The sequence below is a fragment of the Chiloscyllium plagiosum genome, unplaced genomic scaffold (assembly GCF_037043375.1).
Source record: "Chiloscyllium plagiosum isolate Xiang-an unplaced genomic scaffold, Cpla_swu_hap1 HiC_scaffold_36, whole genome shotgun sequence".
Lineage (NCBI taxonomy): Eukaryota > Metazoa > Chordata > Chondrichthyes > Orectolobiformes > Hemiscylliidae > Chiloscyllium > Chiloscyllium plagiosum.
In genome coordinates this window covers 44,300,370-44,320,411 of record NW_028270174.1, presented here as the reverse complement: position 1 = coordinate 44,320,411, position 20,042 = coordinate 44,300,370, and the positions used below count along the sequence as shown (strand labels likewise).

The following is a 20,042-nucleotide window of genomic DNA, read 5'->3' as shown; positions in this document are numbered from 1 at the left end:
TGGTCAGACCAAGTGATGAACCACCAGATTGCATATTATAAGATCAAAGGATAATGAATAAAGGAAGAATAGTGAATAAATAATTTTATTCTAAAACAACATGAATAAACAAAGAAGCCTAGTGATTTGTAAAGGGTGATATTGGTTTTGAATCTATCCATGGCATTGTTCTCGAGACTAGCATTTATTGTCCATTTTTAATTGCCATCATCTTGATCTCTGCTGTTGTGTGGTAAACTCACGATGTAGTTCAATGGGGAGTTTTGGCACTTTTACCCAGTGATGATGAAAAAATGGCAATGTATTTCTCAGTCAGAATGATATGTGACCTGCAAGGGAATACTCTTGTGGTTGAGTAAATATGTGCGTACCATCCTCATTCTTCTTGATGATAGAGATCACGGGTTTGAAAGGTGCTGTTGGTCAAATTTCTCACTTGTCGATGATAGAGAGGCTTTGTGGAGTCAGAAATTAAGTTACCCAGCGCAGAATACCTATCACCTGCTTTTGTTGCCACACAATGCTGGTTCAAATAAATTTCAGTTCATTGCTAATCTCGAGAATAACGTTGAGTTAGGAGTGGGATTTCAGTAATGGTAATGCCATAATGTGCCAAATTCTTAAAGAAGGTGAGTAGACTGTCTTTTTTTTTGGAGGTGCAGAGGATTTAGGTGACAGATTGCTACTTGCCTTGAAGCAGCCAAGGCATGAATGCTATCATATTTTGCTGTATGTGTTATAGACAGCTGATTATCTGAGAGTTTAGGAAAGGAACTGTGCAAGAATTCCATTTCTGACAAATGATTAAAGAACTGAAGTATTTAGGCTGAGAGCAGCACCTCAAGGATTCTTGCAGTGATGTCCTGAGTCTGAAAAAATTGGATCAGCTACAGTAATCATCGTATTGATATTTTTAATCAACCCATTCAGCTGTGTTAAATACATGAAGCTAGATCTTCTGGCTCAGAGGTAGGGGTACTACCTCTGCACCACAAAAAAGTGTCTAAAGTCATCTTGTATCCTGCTGACTATAGCTGTAATGAGCGGAGAAATTTCTCTTTTATTTCAGTCTACTTACTAAGGCTTCTTGATATTGTAACATCAAGTGCTTCACTGATGGTAAGGCAGTTACACAAGTGTTTGAACCACAACTGCATTGAGATCTGGAACCAAATGGTCTTGGCATTGTATTTGCAGATGCCTTATTGTACCTGTACGGGAACATTTTGACTAGAAGTTCAGCCTGTTCTAAAGCACAGATCTTCAGAACTACAACTATAATATTGACAAGAGCTGTGGCTTTTGCATTGTCAGTGCATTTCTCTATTCCTTGATATCATGTGGCGTGAATTGAATTAGTTAGAGAAGGTGAAGTGAGATATTGAATTCAGAATCTCTGGCTGAAGATGTTGGTGAACACTTTAGTCTTTTCTTTTGTATTTGCTGCGCTTTTCCAGCAACACATTTTTAAGTTTTGTATTTAAGTGTCTGCCTTTGCCTTCATGGGTAAAGGAATATTTATGGAAATTCCAGTTCATTGGTTAATTAATTGTTTGCCAACACTCATGACTGCCTCTGTCAGGAGCATTGATTGACCTATTGGGTCAGTCTGTAGATAGTCAGTCTGAAATTGAGGATACGTCTAGAGTCATAGAGTACAGCATGGAACAGACCCTTTGGTCCAACTCGTCCATGCCGACCAGATATCCCAAGCAAACTAGTCCCACCTGCCAGCACCCGGGCCATATCCCTCCAAACCCTACCTATTCATATACCCATCCAAATGCCTCTTCAATGTTGCAATTCTACCAGCCTTCATCACTTCCTCTGGCAGCCCATTCCATACACGTGACACCCTCTGCGTGAAAAGTTGCCGTTTAAGTCTCTTTTATATCTTTCCCCTCTCACCCTAAACCTATGCCCTCTAGTTCCGGATCCCCCCACCCCAGGGAAAAGACCTTGTCTATGTACCCTATCCATGCGCCTCATGATTTTATAAATCTCTATAAGGTTGCCCCCAGCCTCCGACGTTCCAGGGAAAACAGCCCTAGCCTATTCAACCTTTTCCCATAGTTCAAATCCTCCAAACTTGCCAACATCCTTGTAAATCTTTTCTGAATCCTTTCAAGTTTCACAACATCCTTCCGATAGGAAGGAGGCCAGAATTGCACGCAATATTCCAAAAGTGGCCTAACCAATGTCCCGCAACATGACCTCCCAACTCCTGTACTCAATACTCTGACCAATAAACAAAAGCATACCAAACTCCTTCTTCACTATGCTATCTACCTATGACTCTACTTTCAAGGAGCTATGAACCTGCACTCCAAGGTCTCTTTGTTCAGCAACACTCCCTAGGACCTTAAAATTAAGTGTATAAGTCCTGCTAAGATTTGCTTTCCCAAGATGCAGCACCTCGCATTTATCTGAATTAAACTCCATCTGCCACTCCTCAGCCCATTGGCTCATTTGATCAAGATCCTGTTGTAAGCGGAGGTAACCTTCTTCCCTGTCCACTACACCTCCAATTTTGGTGTCATCTGCATCTTACCTAACTGTACCTCTTAAGCTCGCATCCAAATCATTTATATAAATGATGAAAAGTAGTAGACACAGCACCGATCCTTGTGGCACACCACTGGTCACAGGCCTCCAATCTGGAAAAAAATCCCTCCACCACCACCCTTGTCTTCTACCTATGAGCCAGTTCTGTATCCAAATGGCTAGTTCTCCCGGTATTCCATGAGATCTAACCTTGCAAATCAGTCTCCTATGGGGAACCTTGACGATCGCCTTAGTGAAGTCCATATAGATCACATCTACTGCTCTGCCCTCATCAAGTTTGTGAGACATGACTTCCCACTCACATATCTGTGTTTACTATCTCTAATCAGTCCTTGCCTTTCCAAATACATGTACATCCTGTCCCTCAGGATTCTCTACAACAACTTGCCCACCACTGATGTCAAGCTCACTGATCTATAGTTTCCTGGCTTGTCCTTAGCACCTTTCTTAAACAGGGGCACCATGTTAGCCAACCTCCTGTCTTCTGCCACCTCAACTGTGACTATTGATGATACAAATATCTCAGCCTAGAGGCCCAGCAGTCACTTCCTTAGCTTCCCACAGAATTGATGGTGTACAGGATATTGTTTCTGTTTATTCCTGTGTTGTAGCTTTCACCACATTTTTTAGTATACTTTACACGACTCCGACCATATTACAGTCCTCATTGAACCAGCTTATTCCTGTTGAAAGGCTTTCACTTGAAACTTGCACCTTGGATGCTGCTTGACTGTGCTTTTCTAGCACCACACTTACTACAAGCATCCTGGCAACTCAGGTAACTTATTTAAAGAACCACTTGTGGTGATGGACTTTGATGAATTCCTAGAATCAATTCTGTGCCAAATGTTTCTTCCGGTCAGTGGTCAAAAAGGAGACACACAGATTCATTGTCGAGGGATAATCATCATTGGTCAATAGCACATTTTGCTTGAGACCTCATAGATCCTGGAGTCAAAGTTGAACACTCCCCCTCAACCACTGAAGCACCAAGACTGCCTGTGGGAAAGGACATATCCAGTAATGGTGGTGAAGGTAGCTTAAACATTGGGTAAAATATATCATTCCAAATATGTTAATATGCAAAATCTCTTATCTTGGAATCTAATTCTATGTGTGGGCTTGCATGTGACTCTCACTGCCACTCATGAGCAAAGCAGGTTTCTCACACAGTGATACTGTTTTGGATAATTACATAAACAGGCATTTTTGTTTGGGATTTTAAAATTCTTTAATGGGATGTCGTTGTTGCTGGCTGGGCCAGCATTTATTGCCCATTACTTTTGAGAAGATGCTGGTGTGGTGCCTTCTTGAACTGCTGGAGTCCATTTACTGTAGGTAGATCCACAATATCATTTGGGAAGGTCTTCCAAGAGTTTCGACCAGAGATACTGAAGAAACAGTGATTGTCTGAGTGGCTTCCAGGTGGTGTTTTTGCCACCATTGTCCTTCTAGGTAGTAGTGTTTGTATGTTTGGAAGGTACTGTCTAAGAACCCTTGGTGAATTTCTGGAATCCATCTTGCAGATGGTGCTGTTGTAAAGTATTTTAAGCCAACACTTAAACATAAGGACTCTCGTTCTGACATCAAATATTTTACATTAGTGGGAAGACAGTCTCTACTAGTAAACCAGGAGACTTTCCAACAATACTAAATTTAAAGCATTTTATATACTATTCAAATTGTGTTGCAAATACAGTGCAGAGTACAACAGGGCTGATATAATTAAGAAGGACTGGAATTTAGGACATCATAACAATCACACAGGATAAACACCATCATGTAAATTAACTTAAAAATGGAGAAAGCCATTGTCTCAACCAAATGACTCTAGATAACATCTTTGAGATAATAACCCTCAGGAATATCCTATGCCTCCTTTTCTGAGTATGCATCAACATTTAGTTCTTTTATTATCTTGTCTTTCTGTTGCAAATCCCTTCAACTTTCAGGACTAAACACTTCTGCCTGACCCTCTGCCTGTTCAGCTTTTTCCTGCACCATTACATCAAACACGGTGTCTGCTAACTGAACCTCAACTCCTTCGTCTTTCTCTTCAGTTTTTGCTTCGTGCTGTGACTTATGATAGTGGGATCTTGGCGGAAAGGGGTGGCCGCAAAGACCGTTCCCTCCGTGACTACCTGGTCAGGTCCACGCCCCCCCACAACCCACCCTCCCATCCTGGCACCTTCCCCTGCCACCGCAGGAATTGCAAAACCTGCGCCCACACCTCCTCCCTCACCTCCATCCAAGGCCCTAAAGGAATCTTCCACATACTTCAAAGTTTTACCTCCACATCCACCAATATAATTTATTGTATCCGTTGCTCCCGATGCGGTCTCCTCTACATTGGGGAGACTGGACGCCTCCTAGCAGAGTGCTTTAGGGAACATATCTTGGAAACCCGCACCAATCAACCACACCGCCCTGTGGTCCAACATTTCAACTCCCCCTCCCACTCTGCCAAGGACATGGAGGTCCTGAGCCTCCTCCACCGCCGCTCCCTCACCACCAGACACCTGGAGGAAGAACGCCTCATCTTCCGTCTCGGAACTCTTCAACCCCAGGGCATCAATGTGGACTTCAACAGTTTCCTCATTTCTCCTTCCCCCACTTCACCCCAGTTCCAAACTTCCAGCTCAGCACTGTCCCCATGACCTGTCCTACCTGCCTATCTTCTTTTCCACCTATCCACTCCCCCTCCCCCCTAACCTATCACCTTCATTCCCTCCCCCACTCACCTATTGTACTCTATGCTACTTTCTCCCCACCCCCACCCTCCTCTCACTTATGTCTCCACTCTTCAGGCTCTCTGCCTGTATTCCTGATGAAGGGCTTTTGCCCGAAACGTCGATTTTCCTGCTCCTCGGATGCTGCCCGAACTGCTGTGCTTTTCCAGCACCACTCTAATCTAGACTCTGGTTTCCAGCATCTGCAGTCATTGTTTTTACCATAGGGTCATAGAGGTGTACAGCTCAGAAAAATGCCCTTTGACCCATTGAGTCTGCACGAGTCAAAAACAACCACCTAATCTCATTTTGCAGCACTTGGTCCATAGCCTTGCATGCCTTGGCATCGCAAACGTATATCTAAATACTCCTTAACTGTTATGAAACTTTCTGCCTCTGCTGCCATGGCAATTGCCATCACAGTCTCAGTGAGTTTTTTTTAAATCTCACATCCTCTATAAGACCTTCTGCCCCATACCTTAAACCTATACCCACTGGGTATTGATTCGTCCATGAAAGGGAAAGGTTTCTTCCTGCCTATCTTGTCAAGGATCTTCATAATATTATACATCTCAATCATGGCCCTCTTCAGAGTCCTCTGTTCTTAAGAAAATAAGCTCAGGCTGTCCAATTTCTCTTCATAACCAACTCTCCAGTCGAGGCAACATCCTGATAAATCTACAGTGCACTTGTTCAGCTATATCTTATTCCTCCTGTAATATGGATTACAGAACTGCACACAATACTGTAGTTGTGACTAAACCAGCAGTTCCAACTTAGCTTCCCTGTTCTCAAACTCAAGTATAGTGCAAATGTTTACAGGGAGTAGAATTCTTAAAGTTCACATGGGAGAGCTTTTTAAGCCAATTTGTAGAAAGAGACTTAATTGTAAATAACGAAGCCGAGTCAGTAGCTGAACCACCAGTGAGGGAGTGGTTTGCAGACAGCAACAAGGATGGCCCTAAAATCAAAGTTCTAGGCTGGAGTGAGGCATTTGGCTAGATGCTTTTAAGTAAATCTGTTTCAGCACAGTGGGGCATATTCAAGAAAGAAATAGGGAGAGCACAGGGTCAAAATATTCCAATAAAGACAAAGGATGGGACTAACAAATCATGGATCCCTGGATATCATTGAAATATAGGAACAGGAGTAGGCCATTCAGCCCCTCACGCGTGTTTCATCATTCAGTGAGATCACAGCTAATCTGTGGTCCTATCTGCCTTTAGCCTATATGTCTGAATATCTTTGATTAACAAAATAGTTACCCATCTCAGATGTAAAACTGATTAACCACTGACCCTGTACCCACTGCCATCCACTGGAAGACAGTTTCAAACATCTTTTATCCTTTCTCTGTGGAAGGCTTTCCTAATGTCTCTCCTGCACTGTCTGGACCTAATATTTAAATTATGCGCACTAGTTCTAGAAACTCCAATAATGGAAATATTTATTTTTTAAATTAGATTCCGTACAGTGTGGAAACAGGCCCTTCGGCCTGACAAATCCACTCCGACCCTCCGAAGAATGACCTACCAAGACCCATTCCCGTGCCCTTTACTTGCCCCTGACTAATGCACCTAACACTACGGGCAATTTAGCATGGCCAATTCGCCTGACCTGCACATCTTTGGATTGGGAGTAAACCAGAGCACCCGGAGGAAACCCACACAGACACAGGAGAATGTGCAAACTCCACGGAGACAGTTATCCAAGGCAGGAATCAAACCCGGGTCCCTAGCTCTGTGAGGCAGCAGTGCTAACCACAGAGCCACCCACAGTTTATCTATATCTCCCTGTCTCTTTTCATTAGTAACTTGAAGGGTCTGATCAGATCACCCTTAAATTCTAAAGAAAACTGGCTTAATTTATATAATCTGTTTTTATAACTTAATCCCTGAAGTTCAGCTATTGTAAATCTATGTCATATGCCTTCCAAGGGTAATGTTAAAGCTTGCTTGGCTTTTCTACTAAAAACGAGAGAACAAGACAAAATTAAAGTATTAAAGATCCTTTATTGATTGCTTCTCACCATGTGGCGGGAGAGCCCTGCAATCCCGAGTGTGTGCTTACACACTAGGCATTGCTGCAAGTGCTCTCCTGTGTGCTTAGACAAATCAAGGCTTTTTATACTTTTTCTTAAGAGGCGTTTTCTGCAGTTTTGTGTGTAATTGCCCCCTTCAGTTACTGCTGGGACATGTTGAGACAAGCCTTTGGTCACATGCACTTGTTATCTTGCTGTTCTTTGGTTCTTTATTTTCTTTGTTTATGCTTGGCCATCTCCAAGCTAACCATACCCCGCCCCAACACCATTTTGTTTAACATTTCAGTTATATCAGTTTCAAGCAAGCTAAAATGTATCCTAAAACTTACTATTCTTCCAGCAATATGTCCTTCTTAAGGCGTGGTGCTCAAATCTACTCATAGTACTTCAAGTGGGATCTAACCCTTGTACTTCAGTCCTCTAGATATAAAGGCCAGTATTCCATTAGCTTTTGTGATTACTTTCTGCACCTGCTTGTGACATTTTAAACATCTGTGCACATGAACCCCCATGTCTCTTTGGATTTTCGCTGCATTTAACATCATACCACCTCGAAAGTTCCCTGATTTCTTTTTTCTCGGTCCAAAACAGATTATCTCATGCTTGCTTGCATTGAACTTTGTCTGAAAAAGCGCAGCAGGTCAGGCAGCATCCAAGGAACAGGAGAATCGACGTTTCGGGCATAAGCCCTTCTTCAGGAATGGCTGAAGAAGGGCTTATGCCCAAAACGTCGATTCTCCTGTTCCTTGGATGCTGCCTGACCTACTGCGCTTTTCCAGCAACACATTTTCAGCTTTGATCTTCAGCATCTGCAGTCCTCACTTTCTCCTTGAACTCTGTCTGCCCAAACTGAGCCACTTGCGGCACCATAAGCATGACTTTGGCTTCACACGATGAAGGAACCAGTGCCCTCATCAGTTTCTAAAATGGAAAACTAAGTTTTGAGTAGGATGCCAGGGGGATTCCTGTACTACCTGTCTATTTTTCTAGGAATAGGCCATTTGACCCCTCAGGCCTGTTCCATCATTCAATACGATCATTAAACTCAATGTCCTAATCCCACCCTTGCTCCATATCCCTTGATCCCTTTAACTACAATAAGTGTATCGACCACAGTTTGGGAGAAGGTTTGTAGCTCAGGTGCTCGTTGTTGTGGTTCTGTTCGCCGAGCTGGGACTTTTTGTTGCAAACGTTTCGTCCCCTGTCTAGGTGACATCCTCAGTGCTTGGGAGCCTCCTGTGAAGCGCTTCTGTGGTGTTTCCTCCGGCATTTATAGTGGCCTGTCCCTGCCGCTTCCGGTTGTCAGTTTCAGCTGTCCGCTGTAGTGGCCGGTATATTGGGTCCAGGTCGATGTGTTTGTTGATGGAGTTTGTGGATGAGTGCCATGCTTCTAGGAATTCCCTGGCTGTTCTTTGTTTGGCTTGCCCTATAATGGTAGTGTTGTCCCAGTCGAATTCATGTTGCTTGTCATCTGCGTGTGAGGCTACTAAGGATAGCTGGTCGTGGCGTTTCGTGGCTAGTTGATGTTCATGTATGCGGATTGTTAGCTGTCTTCCTGTTTGTCCTGTTTTGTGCAGTCCTTGCATGGGATTTTGTACACTACATTAGTTTTGCTCATGCTGGGTATCGGGTCCTTCGTTCTGGTGAGTTGTTGTCTGAGGGTGGCTGTTGGTTTGTGTGCTGTTATAAGTCCTAGTGGTCGCAGTAGTCTGGCTGTCAGTTCTGAAATGCTCCTGATGTATGGTAGTGTGGCTAGTCCTTTGGGTTGCGGCATGTCCTCATTCCGTTGTCTTTCTCTTAGGCATCTGTTGATGAAATTGCGCAGGTATCCGTTTTTGGCGAATACCTTGTACAGGTGTTCCTCTTCCTCTTTTTGCAGTTCTGGTGTGCTGCAGTGTGTTGTGGCCCTTTTGAATAGTGTCTTGATGCAACTTCGTTTGTGTGTATTGGGGTGGTTGCTTTCATAGTTCAGGACTTGGTCTGTGTGTGTGGCTTTCCTGTATACCTTTGTGGTGAATTCTCCATTCGGTGTTCTCTGTACAGTCACATCTAAGAATGGGAGTTGGTTATCCTTTTCTTCTTCTCTCGTGAATCGGATTCCTGTGAGTGTGGCGTTGATGATCCGGTGTGTTTTCTCTATTTCTGTGTTTTTAATGATTACAAAGGTGGTATCTACCACCTTGAGTACACAAAATGTTTTGAGTTCAACCACTTTCTGTGAAGTAAATTCCACATTCTCACCACTCTCTGGATGAAAAAATGTACCATTATCTCAGTCCTAAAAGGTTTGCCCCTTAACCTTAAATTATGACCCCTGGTTCGGGAGTCCTCTATCAGTGGGAACATTCTTCCTGCCTCTAACCTTTAAGGGCGGCACGGTGGCACAGTGGTTAGCACTGCTGCCTCACAGCGCCAGAGACCTGGGTTTGATTCCCGCCTCAGGCAACTGACTGTGTGGAGTTTGCACATTCTCCCCGTGTCTGCATGGGTTTCCTCTGGGTGCTCCGGTTTCCTCCCACAGTCCAAAAATGTGCAGGTTAGGTGATTTGGCCATGCTAAATTGCCCGTAGTGTTAGGTGAAGGGGTAAATGTAGGGAAATGGGTCTGGGTGGGTTCCACTTCGGCGGTCGGTGTGGACTTGTTGAGCCAAAGGGCCTGTTTCCACACTAAGTAAGCTAATCTAAAGTAACCTGTCTAGTCCTGTTAGAATTTTATAGGTTTCTATGAGGAAGTCCCTCCCTCTCCCATTCTCCTAAACACAAGTGAATACAATCCTAACCAACTCGAACTTTCCCCACTCTTCAGTCCTGCCATCTCAGCAATCAATTTTATACACTTTTGCTGCATTCCCTCAATAACAAGAACATCCTCAGATAAGAAAACAAAACTATACACAATATTCCAGATATGACCTACCAATGCCTTATATAGTTGCATTAAGATATCCTTATTCTTGCTGCGAGGATTTACAGTTACAGTTTGCCTTCTTTATGAAGTAAAAAGTGAAACAAACTGCGGATGCTGTCAATCAGAAGCAAAAACAGAAGTTGCTGGAAAAGCTCAGCAGGTCTGGCAGCATCTGTGAGAGAAATTAGAATCAACGATTCAGGTCAGATGACCCTTCCTCAGACCCTCCAAGGGGTTTAAGGGACTTGTGGATATGCAATATGCAAGAAATGGAGAAATATGGACCAAGGCCAAGCAGAAGGGATTAGTTTAATTTGGCATCTTGTTGGGCAAACATTGTGGGCCAAAGGGCCCATTCCTGTGCAGTACAATTCTATGTTTGTTCTATGGCACCTCAAGGCATTGGAGCAGTACCACCAACACTGGTTGTGCAAAATCCAAATCAGCACTGGCACTGGCAGCAGCATCCTCAACTTGGCCAACTTTCTCGGCACTGAGACACTGAGCACTCTTGATTGGATGTGATGGGAGGGGCACGCCGTATGCATGACTGACACGTGATGCCACAAGCAGATGCTCTACTCCCAGTTCCGAAATGATAGGCGAACCCTTGCTGGAAGAGGCCTCACTGGTGAAGTGTAGCATTCCCACAGATACCTGGGAATCACTGGCCCAAGACCATCCAAATGGAGGAGGAATATCCTCGAGACTTGCCATCAGAAAAACGTCAAAGCCAGGCAAAAATAGTCTAAGGAGTCCATTGCCACACCAACGCCCCATCCAACCTTTCCCACAACCGCTTTCTGCCCCAAGTGAAACAGAGCCTGCGGAAACCGTAGTGGTCTGTACAGCCACCTGAGAGTGGAAGAGAGCCATCCTCGCCTGCAAGGGACCCACCAGTGATGATGACGCTGTTTTGAAGCTGAAGTGCTGGCCTATGATCCTGGTCCTCAATTTTTCTTCTCTCTGCCTCTTGTCTGACTTGTGTGTTAAAGCTAAAATGCTGGGCTCCCAGTCCTGGGCCTCAGTAAGTCCTGTTGATGCCTGTTCTTCTTCTGCTGTGACATGTGAGTACTCCACCTCTCAAATGACATCCAGTTATTTTCGGTAAAGTTATGGAGGATTTAGCATATCACCACGATAGTTAAGTTCTTTATTTATTTATGTTCTTTACTTAAATTCTTTCCAAGTTACCTTTTAAGGATCTCATCTGATTTCAGTTTCCTAAATATTACATAATCATCTTCATTTTCTCTTTTTGATGAACCCATCAATATTTGCATCACTGTTCTCACTCTTGCCTGCTAGTCTTGCAGTAAAATCTCAAGTTCCTGCACTACTTGAAGCCCTTCTGTGTTCTCACTCTCTGTTGCTCTTGCACTAAATTCTCATGTGTCTGCATTGCTTCATTACGACTGTGCTTTTGTTTCTTCCTGTTGCTATCACAGTGAAGTTGTTCCAAGGCATCTGTTAGATGTGATGACAAAGCTGTTTTAAAGGAGTATTAAAATTATAGTTTGACATCTATGTGCTTGCAATTTACTCAACTATGCATTCTGGGTAATCCAAGATGGAGGACTGGAAAAATTTCTAGCTGTAAGAGCTGCTCCTTTTTTGAGGTATTTTAGGTGCTGGAGGTGATTTCCTCGAATTCCAGGAGCAGCAATTACTGTTTTATATGCTGTTGCATTGTTTTGGAACTTTGGAAAAAAAAGTCAAAACAACAGCAGTTTAAAAGGGAGAAGAGCAGACAAAGGAAGCACATGGTGAGGACAGTGCAGGAGAGAGAGAGAAAAAAAACACCTGCACAGTTACCGCTTTTGCTGTTTAAATTGCTGGACATCGGAGTGGATCTGGGAAAATTAACAAACAGTGAAATTCACAACTAATCTTGGAGGAACTGTTGGGTGAACAGCACAGAATCAGATGAGTTAATTGTTGTTTTAAGTCTATCCAAGAGAAAGGCTGCAGTGGTGTTGTATAGTGTATTCTTTCTTGATTATATGTTTTTGGAGATAAGTCTTTTGATTAAACTTAAAATATAAGCTATAGCTATTAATTTATCCTGGGGCAGTGTTTGCAGAGGAATAAGACGGTGTTGTTTTCTGGGTCTGTAGAGTGTGAAGGAGCAAAAATGGCCTTTGCAGTGACATGTACTTCTTGTCAGATGTGGGAGTTTAAAGAGAGTTTAAGGGTTACTGTGGATTATATCTGCCATAAATGCTGTTGGATGCGAATCTTATCAGATCGAGTGGATCGGTTGGAGAGACAGATAGAAGCGATGAGGAATTTGCAACAGCAACAGTATGTGATGGATGGCAGTTATAGGAAGGGGGAAAGTCTCAGATACAGTCACATAGATGGGTTAACTCCAGGAAAAAGTAAGAGAAGTAGGCAGCTAGTGCAGGAGTCTTTTGTGGATATACCCATTTCAAACAGGTACGCTGTTTTGGAAAATGTAGGGGGTGATGGATTCACAGGGGAACATAGCATGAACAGCCAAGTTTCTGGTATTGAGACTGGCTCTAATGCAATGAGGGTACATCGGCTTCCAAGAGATCAACTGTGTTAGGGGATTCTGTAGTCAGAGGTACAGACAAACATTTCTATGGCCAGCAGAGAAAAAGCAGAATGGTGTGTTGTTTCCCTGGTGCCAGAATCAAGGATGTCTTAGAGAGGGTGCAGAATGTTCTCACAGGGGAGAGGGGCCAGCAGGATGTCATTGTTCACATTGGAACCAACGACATTGGAAAGGAAATTGGAGGGGAGATTACAGAGAGTTAGGCAGAAATTTTAAAAAGTGGTCCTCAAGAGTAGTAATATCTGGATTACTGCCAATGCTACGAGCTAGTGAGGGCAGGAATAGGAGGATAGAGCAGATGAATGAATGGCTGAGAAGCTGGTGTATGGGAGAAGGATTCACATTTTTGGATCATTGGAATCTCTTTTGGGGTAGAAGTGACCTGTACAAGAAGGACAGATTGCACCTAAATTGGAAGGGGACTAATATACTAGCAGGGAAATTTGCTAGAACTGCTTGGGAGGATTTAAACTGGTAAGGTGGGGGGGTGGGACCCAGGGAGATAGTGAGGAAAGAGATTGATCTGAGATGGGTACAGCTGAGAACAGAAGTGAGTCAAACAGTCAGGGCAGGCAGGGACAAGGTAGGACTAATAAATTAAACTGCATTTATTTCAATGCAAGGGGCCTAACAGATGAACTCAGGGCATGATTAGGAACAAAAGACTGGGATATCATAGCAATTACAGATACATGGCTCAGGGATGGGCAGGACTGGCAGCTTAATGTTCCAGGATACAAATGCTACAGGAAGGATAGAAAGGGAGGTAAGACAGGAGGGGGAAAGGCGTTCTTGATAAGGGATAGCATTACAGCTGTGCTGAGGGAGGATATTCCTGGAAATACATCCAGGGAAGTTATTTGGGTGGAACTGAGAAATAAGAAAGGGATGATCAGCTGATTGGGATTGTATTATAGACTCCCCAATAGTCAGAGGGAAATTGAGAAACAAACTTGTAAGGAGATCTCAGCTCTCTGTAAGAATAATAGGGTAGTTATGGTAGGGGATTTTAACTTTCCAAACATCGACTGGGACTGCCATAGTGTTAAAGGTTTAGATGGAGAGGAATTTCTTAAGTGTGTACAAGACAATTTTCTGATTCAGTATGTGGCTATACCTACTCGAGAAGGTGCAAAACTTGACCTACTCTTGGGAATTAAGGCAGGGCAGGTGACTGAGGCGTCAGTGGGGGAGCACTTGTGGCCAGCGACCATAATTCTATTCATTTTAAAATCGTGATGGAAAAGGATAGACCAGATCTAAACGTTGAAGTTCTAAATTGGAGACAGGCCAATTTTGACGGTATTAGGCAAGAACTTTCGAAAGCTGATTGGAGGCAGATATTTGCAAGTAAAGGGACGGCTGGAAAATGGGAAGCCTTCAGGAATGAGATAACAAGAATCCAGAGAAAGTATATTCCTGTCAGGGTAAAAGGAAAGGCTGGTAGTATAGGGAATGCTGGACGACTAAAGAAATTGAGGGTTTGGTGAAGAAAAAGAAGGAAGCATATGTCAGGTGTAGACAGGATAGATCGAGTGAATCCTTAGAGTATAAAGAAAGTAGGAGTATACTTAAAAGGGAAATCAGGAGGGTAAAACGAGGAGATGAGATAGCTTTGGCAAAAAGAATTAAGGAGAATCCAAAGGGTTTTTACAAATATATTAAGGACAAAAGGATAACTAGGGAGAGAATAGGGCCCCTCAAAGATCAGCAAGACGGCCTTTGTGTGGAGCCACAGAAAATGGGGGAGATACTAAATGAATATTTTGCATCAGTATTTACTGTGTTAAAGGATATGGAAGATATAGACTGTAGGGAAATAGATGGTGACATCTTGCAAAATGTCCAGATTACAGAGGAGGAAGTGCTCGATGTCTTGAAACAGTTAAAAGTGGATAAATCCTCAGGACCTGATCAGGTGTACCCATGAACTCTGTGGGAAGCTAGAGAAGTGATTGCTGGGCCTCTTGCTGAGATATTTGTATCATCGATAGTCACAGGTGAGGTGCCGGAAGACTGGAGGTGGGCAAACATGGTGCCACTGTTTAAGAAGGGCGGTAAAGACAAGCCAGGGAACTATAGACCGGTGAGCCTGACCTCGGTGGTGGGCAAGTTGTTGGAGTGAATCCTGAGGGACAGAATGTACATGTATTTGGAAAGGCAAGGACTGATTAAGGATAGTCAACATGGCTTTGTGCATGGGAAATCATGTCTCACAAACTTGATTGAGGTTTTTGAAGAAGTAACAAAGAAGATTGATGAGGGCAGAGCAGTAGATGTGATCTATATGGGCTTCAGTAAGGCGTTCGACAAGGTTCCCCATGGGAGACTGATTAGCAAGGTTAGATCTCATGGAATAAAGGGAGAACTAGCCACTTGGATACAGAACTGGCTCAAAGGTAGACGACAGAGGGTTGTGGTGGAGGGTTGTTTTTCAGACTTGGAGGCCTGTGACCAGTGGAGTGCCACCAGGATTGGTTCTGGGCCCTCTACTTTTTGTCATTTACATAAATGATATGGATGCGAGCATAAGAGATACAGTTAGTAAGTTTGCAGATGTCACCAAAATTGGAGGTGTAGTGGACAGCAGGATCTGGACCAGATGGGCCAATGGGCTGAGAAGTGGCAGATGGAGTTTAATTCAGATAAATGCAAGGTGCTGCATTTTGGGAAAGCAAATCTTAGCAGGACTTATACACTTAATGGTAAGGTCCTAGGGAGTGTTGCTGAACAAAGAGACCTTGAAGTGCAGGTTCACAGCTCCTTCAAAGTGGAGTCGCAGGAAGATAGGATAGTGAAGAAGGTGTTTGGTGTGCTTTCCTTTATTGGTCAGAGTATTGAGTACAGGAGTTGGGAGGTCACGTTTCGGCTGTACAGGACATTGGTTAGGCCACTGTTGGAATATTGCGTGCAATTCTGGTCTCCTTCCTATCGGAAAGATGTTGTGAAACTTGAAAGGGTTCTGAAAAGATTTACAAGGATGTTGCCAGGATTGGAGGATCTGAGCTACAGGGAGAGGCTGAACAGGCTGGGGCTGTTTTCCCTGGAGCGTCGGAGGCTGAGGGGTGACTTTATAGAGGTTTACAAAATTATGAGGGGCATGGATGGGATAAATAGACAAAGTATTTTCCCTCAGGTGGGGGAGTCCAGAACTAGAGGGCATAGGTTTAGGATGAGAGGGGAAAGATATGTCAGTGGCAGCGTTTTCACGCAGAGGGTGGTACGTGTATGGAATGAGCTGCCTGGGGAAGTGGTGGAGGCTGGTACAATTGCAACATTGAAGAGGCATTTGGATGGGTATATGAATAGGAAGGGTTTGGAGGGATATGGGCCGGGTGCTGGCAGGTGGGACTAGATTGGGTTGGGATATCTGGTCGGCATGGACAGGTTGGACCGAAGGGTCTGTTTCCATGCTGTACATCTCTATGACTCTATGCATGTTTATAATTAACCAGAGTGGCCTCTCTGTCATTATGCCTACAGTGAGGAAACAGGCTATTCGGCCCATCAAGTCACTCCGACCCTCTAAACAATATCCCACTAGACAAACCCCTACCATATCCCTCTGAGCCTGCATTTCCCATGGCTAATCCACCTCGCCCACACATTCTTGGGTGCTATGGGCAATTCAGCATTGCCAATCTACTCTTATCTGTGTATCTTAATATCTCATTTATCCCCCAAATTAGCTTTCCATTCAATCACTTTGACCAAGCAAATGAGATGCCCTAAATGAAAAGTCCTCTTTCTTATTCATCCTTTCATTCTTCTTAGTATTCCTTTATTAGGAATAAGAATTACATAGAGACGGGATCTTTACGAAGGAAGCATGAATCCATAGGAAAGTTGAACAAGTGACTACTTACCAACAATAATGTGTGTCTATTCATGTTTTGTAGGTATGGCTAGAAAAGAAAAAACAAGTTGTTCATGAAGAGCAGAAAAAACAAAAGCTGAAAGAACAGCAAGAAACTGAGAGGAGAGAGCAGGTTACCTTATTTGTCTTTAATCTTCTAATCTCAAATATGTTATTTTCATAACTTTTAATTGTTAATTTTTGAGAATCTTAAAAATGGTTTACTACAATGTTACACAGTATATGTTATCATATCTGCAAAAATTCTCAAATAGATTCATAGAGTTTTACTGCATGGAAAGAGCCCTTTTGGTGCATTGTGTCATTAAGAATCTACCCACTTGAGTCCCAGTTCCAGCATGCCTTTTATGCTTTGGCACTACAAATAATCTACATACTTCATAAATATTGTAATGGTTTCTCCCTCTACCACCCTTTCAAGCAGTGAGATTCAGATACCCCTCCCTCTGGGTGAATAGAATATTCTTTAAATCCTTTCTAAACCTCCTGCTCTTTACAGGTACATGGATAGGAAAGGTTTAGAGGAATATGGGCCAAATACAAGCAAATTAAACTCATTCAGTTTAGGAAACCTGATCTGTTTCCATGCTGCATGAATGTATTGTTCTTTATTTTAAATCAATTATTCCTGATTATTAACTTCTCTACTAAAAGTAAAGATTTCTTTCTGTCTGCCTATGATGCTTATAACTTTGTACACTCCAATCAGGTCTCCCTTCAGCCTTCTATGCTCTGAGCAAAACAACTCTAGTTGATCTAATCTTCTTGATAACCAAAATGCTCCAAACCAGGCAACATTCTAATGAATCAAGTATAACAACCACAAAGAATTGTGGATGCAGGAAATCTGAAAGAAAAACAAAATGTGCTGGAGAAACATAGCAGGTCTGACAATGTCTTTGGTGATAAAACATAGTTAAAGTTTTGAGTTCAGTGACTCTTTTTTGACATCCACTTTAGTGTAATCACATTTTTCCTATACTGTGGCAACCAGAACTGCAGAAAGGTCTCTCGCTGTGGCCAAGTGTCTTAGACAGCTCTATTCTAATCTGCCCATTTTTGTATTTGTTGCCGTGGCTAATAAAAGGAAGTATTCCATATGCTTCTTAACTACCTTATCAACTGTCAGTCTATCCTAAGGAACCAGTGGACATGCACATTGAAGTCCCTCTGATCCTCGATGCTTCCCAGGGTCTTACTATTGATTATGTATTCCCTTGCTTTGTTTGTCCTGCTCACCTTATCCAAATTGAATTCCTTTTGTTACTGGTCAGCCTACATGGGCTGCACGGTGGCACAGTGGTTAGCACTCTCACAGTGTCAGAGACCCGGGTTCAATTCCCGACTCAGGAGACTGACTGTGTGGAGTTTGCACGTTCTCCCTGTGTCTGCGTGGGTTTCCTCCGGGTGCTCCGGTTTCCTCCCACAGTCCAAAGATGTGCAGGTCAGGTGAATTGGCCATGCTAAATTGCCCGTAGTGTTAGGTAAGGGGTAAATGTAGGGGTATGGGTGGGTTGCGCTTCGGCGGGTCGGTGTGGACTTGTTGGGTCGAAGGGCCTGTTTCCACACTGTAAATAATCTAATCTAATCTATTTGTCCAGTCCATCTTTATCCTCCTCACTATTTACTAACCACTGATTTTTTGATCATCTGCACACTTATTGATCAACCCTCATAAACTAAAGTGGAAAAAAATTACATGTACTCCAAAAAACAAAGGCCACAATCCTATGGAAATCCACAGGCTTACAGTTACAAAAATACCTAATGACCATCACCCTCAGCTTTCTGGCACTCAACCGCTTCTGAATCGAATTAGCCAAATTTCCTTGGATCACATGGGCTATTAACTTTGCTACCAATGCGAGAGACTGATATTTAACATCTTAAGTCCAAGTAGATCACATCGACTGCATTGTCCTCAAAAACCTGTTATCTCTTCAAAAACTTCAATCATGTTGGTGAGAAATGACCTCCTTATATCAGAACCATGCTTGATTAATCTCTGACTCTCCAAATGCAGAAGAATTCTGTCCCTCATAATTGCTTCCAATAGTTCCCCCATCACTGATGTTAGACACATGTTTGTCCTTTGCTATCTTCTGGAATAACGGCAACTCATTGGCTGTCCTCCAATCCTCTGACACTCTCCTGTGACCAAAAAGGAATTGAACATTTTTGCCATTGCCCCTGTTAGTCAGTCCTGCCATCCCTGGAATCAGTCTGGTAAACCTTCACTGCACTCCCTCAAGTCCTTCCTCAGAAAAGGAGACTAAAACTGCATGCAATATTCTTGTTGTGGCCTTACAAGGGTCCTGTATAACTGCAATAACATATTCCTGCTCCTGTACAAGAAACCTCTCGCAATGAAGGCCAACACAATGAAGGCCTGTGCCATAATTTTCTTTGTTCTTTATATCATGTGACTTCTTTTCCGCCTGCTGCACCTCATGCGACTGGTGCACAAGAACACCCAGCTCCCACTGCACACTCCCCTCTCAGAGTTCACAGTCATTCAGGTAGTAATCTGCTGCCTTATTTTTGCTTCCAAAGTGAATAACCTCACATTTATTGATATTATACTGCACCTTCCATTGGTTTGCCCACTCACGCAACCTGTCCAGATCCGCATCCTCATCATAATTCACCCACCCATCTAACTTATTATCATCGGCAAACTTTGAGAAATTATATTTTGTTCCCTTATCCAAATCGTTAATACATATCATGAATAACTGGGTTTCCAGCACTGTTCCCTGTGGCATCCCTCTAGTTATTGCCTGCCAATTTGAAAAGGACCCATGAATTTCGACTTTTAGTTTCCTCTCTGCCAACCAGTGTGTCCATATCAATACACTTACCCCAATCCCACACTCTTTAATCTTACACAATAATTTTTTATGCAGGACTTTTTCAAACATTTTCTGAAAGTCCAAATTTACCACATCAACTGACTCCCCCTTGTCTATTCTACTAGTTACATCTTCATAATATTCCAATAAGTTCGTCAAGCATGATTCATCCTTCATAAATCCATGCTGACTCTGTCTGATCCTGCCACTGATTCCTAAATGCTCCGCGTGAAAGTTCTTTACAATGGATTTGAGAATCCATGACTGTCAGGCTTACTGGTCTGTAATTCCCTGGTTTCGCTCGACCTCGCTTTTTGATAGAACATAGAATGTTACAGCGCAGTACAGGCCCTTCAGCCCTCAATGTTGCGCCGACCTGTGAAATTGATCTGATGCCCATCTAACCTACACCATTCCATTATTATCCATATGTATGTCCAAAGCCCATTTAAATGCCCTTAACGATGGGAAGTCTACTACTGTTGCAGAC

General features: G+C 43.1%; 1 protein-coding gene across 7 annotated transcripts in view; it reads left to right on the top strand.

Moving 5' to 3' along the window:
- Positions 1-20,042, top strand: part of rbm46 (RNA binding motif protein 46) — a 350,512-nt gene that overhangs the window by 59,659 nt on the left and 270,811 nt on the right. For 5 of the 7 annotated variants that reach the window (XR_015753360.1, XM_087980132.1, XM_087980130.1 and 2 more), the window contains exon 4: positions 16,723-16,812. The exons of 1 other annotated variant lie outside the window; for it this stretch is intronic. Coding sequence is in view for 4 of the 6 variants with exons in the window: in XM_087980132.1 (XP_087836258.1) it covers positions 16,723-16,812 (90 nt within the window). In the remaining 2 variants the exon portion in view is untranslated. Of the gene's footprint in view, positions 1-16,720; positions 16,813-20,042 lie in introns of those variants that run through there. One more of the 7 variants, XM_087980129.1, reaches the window with a different exon arrangement.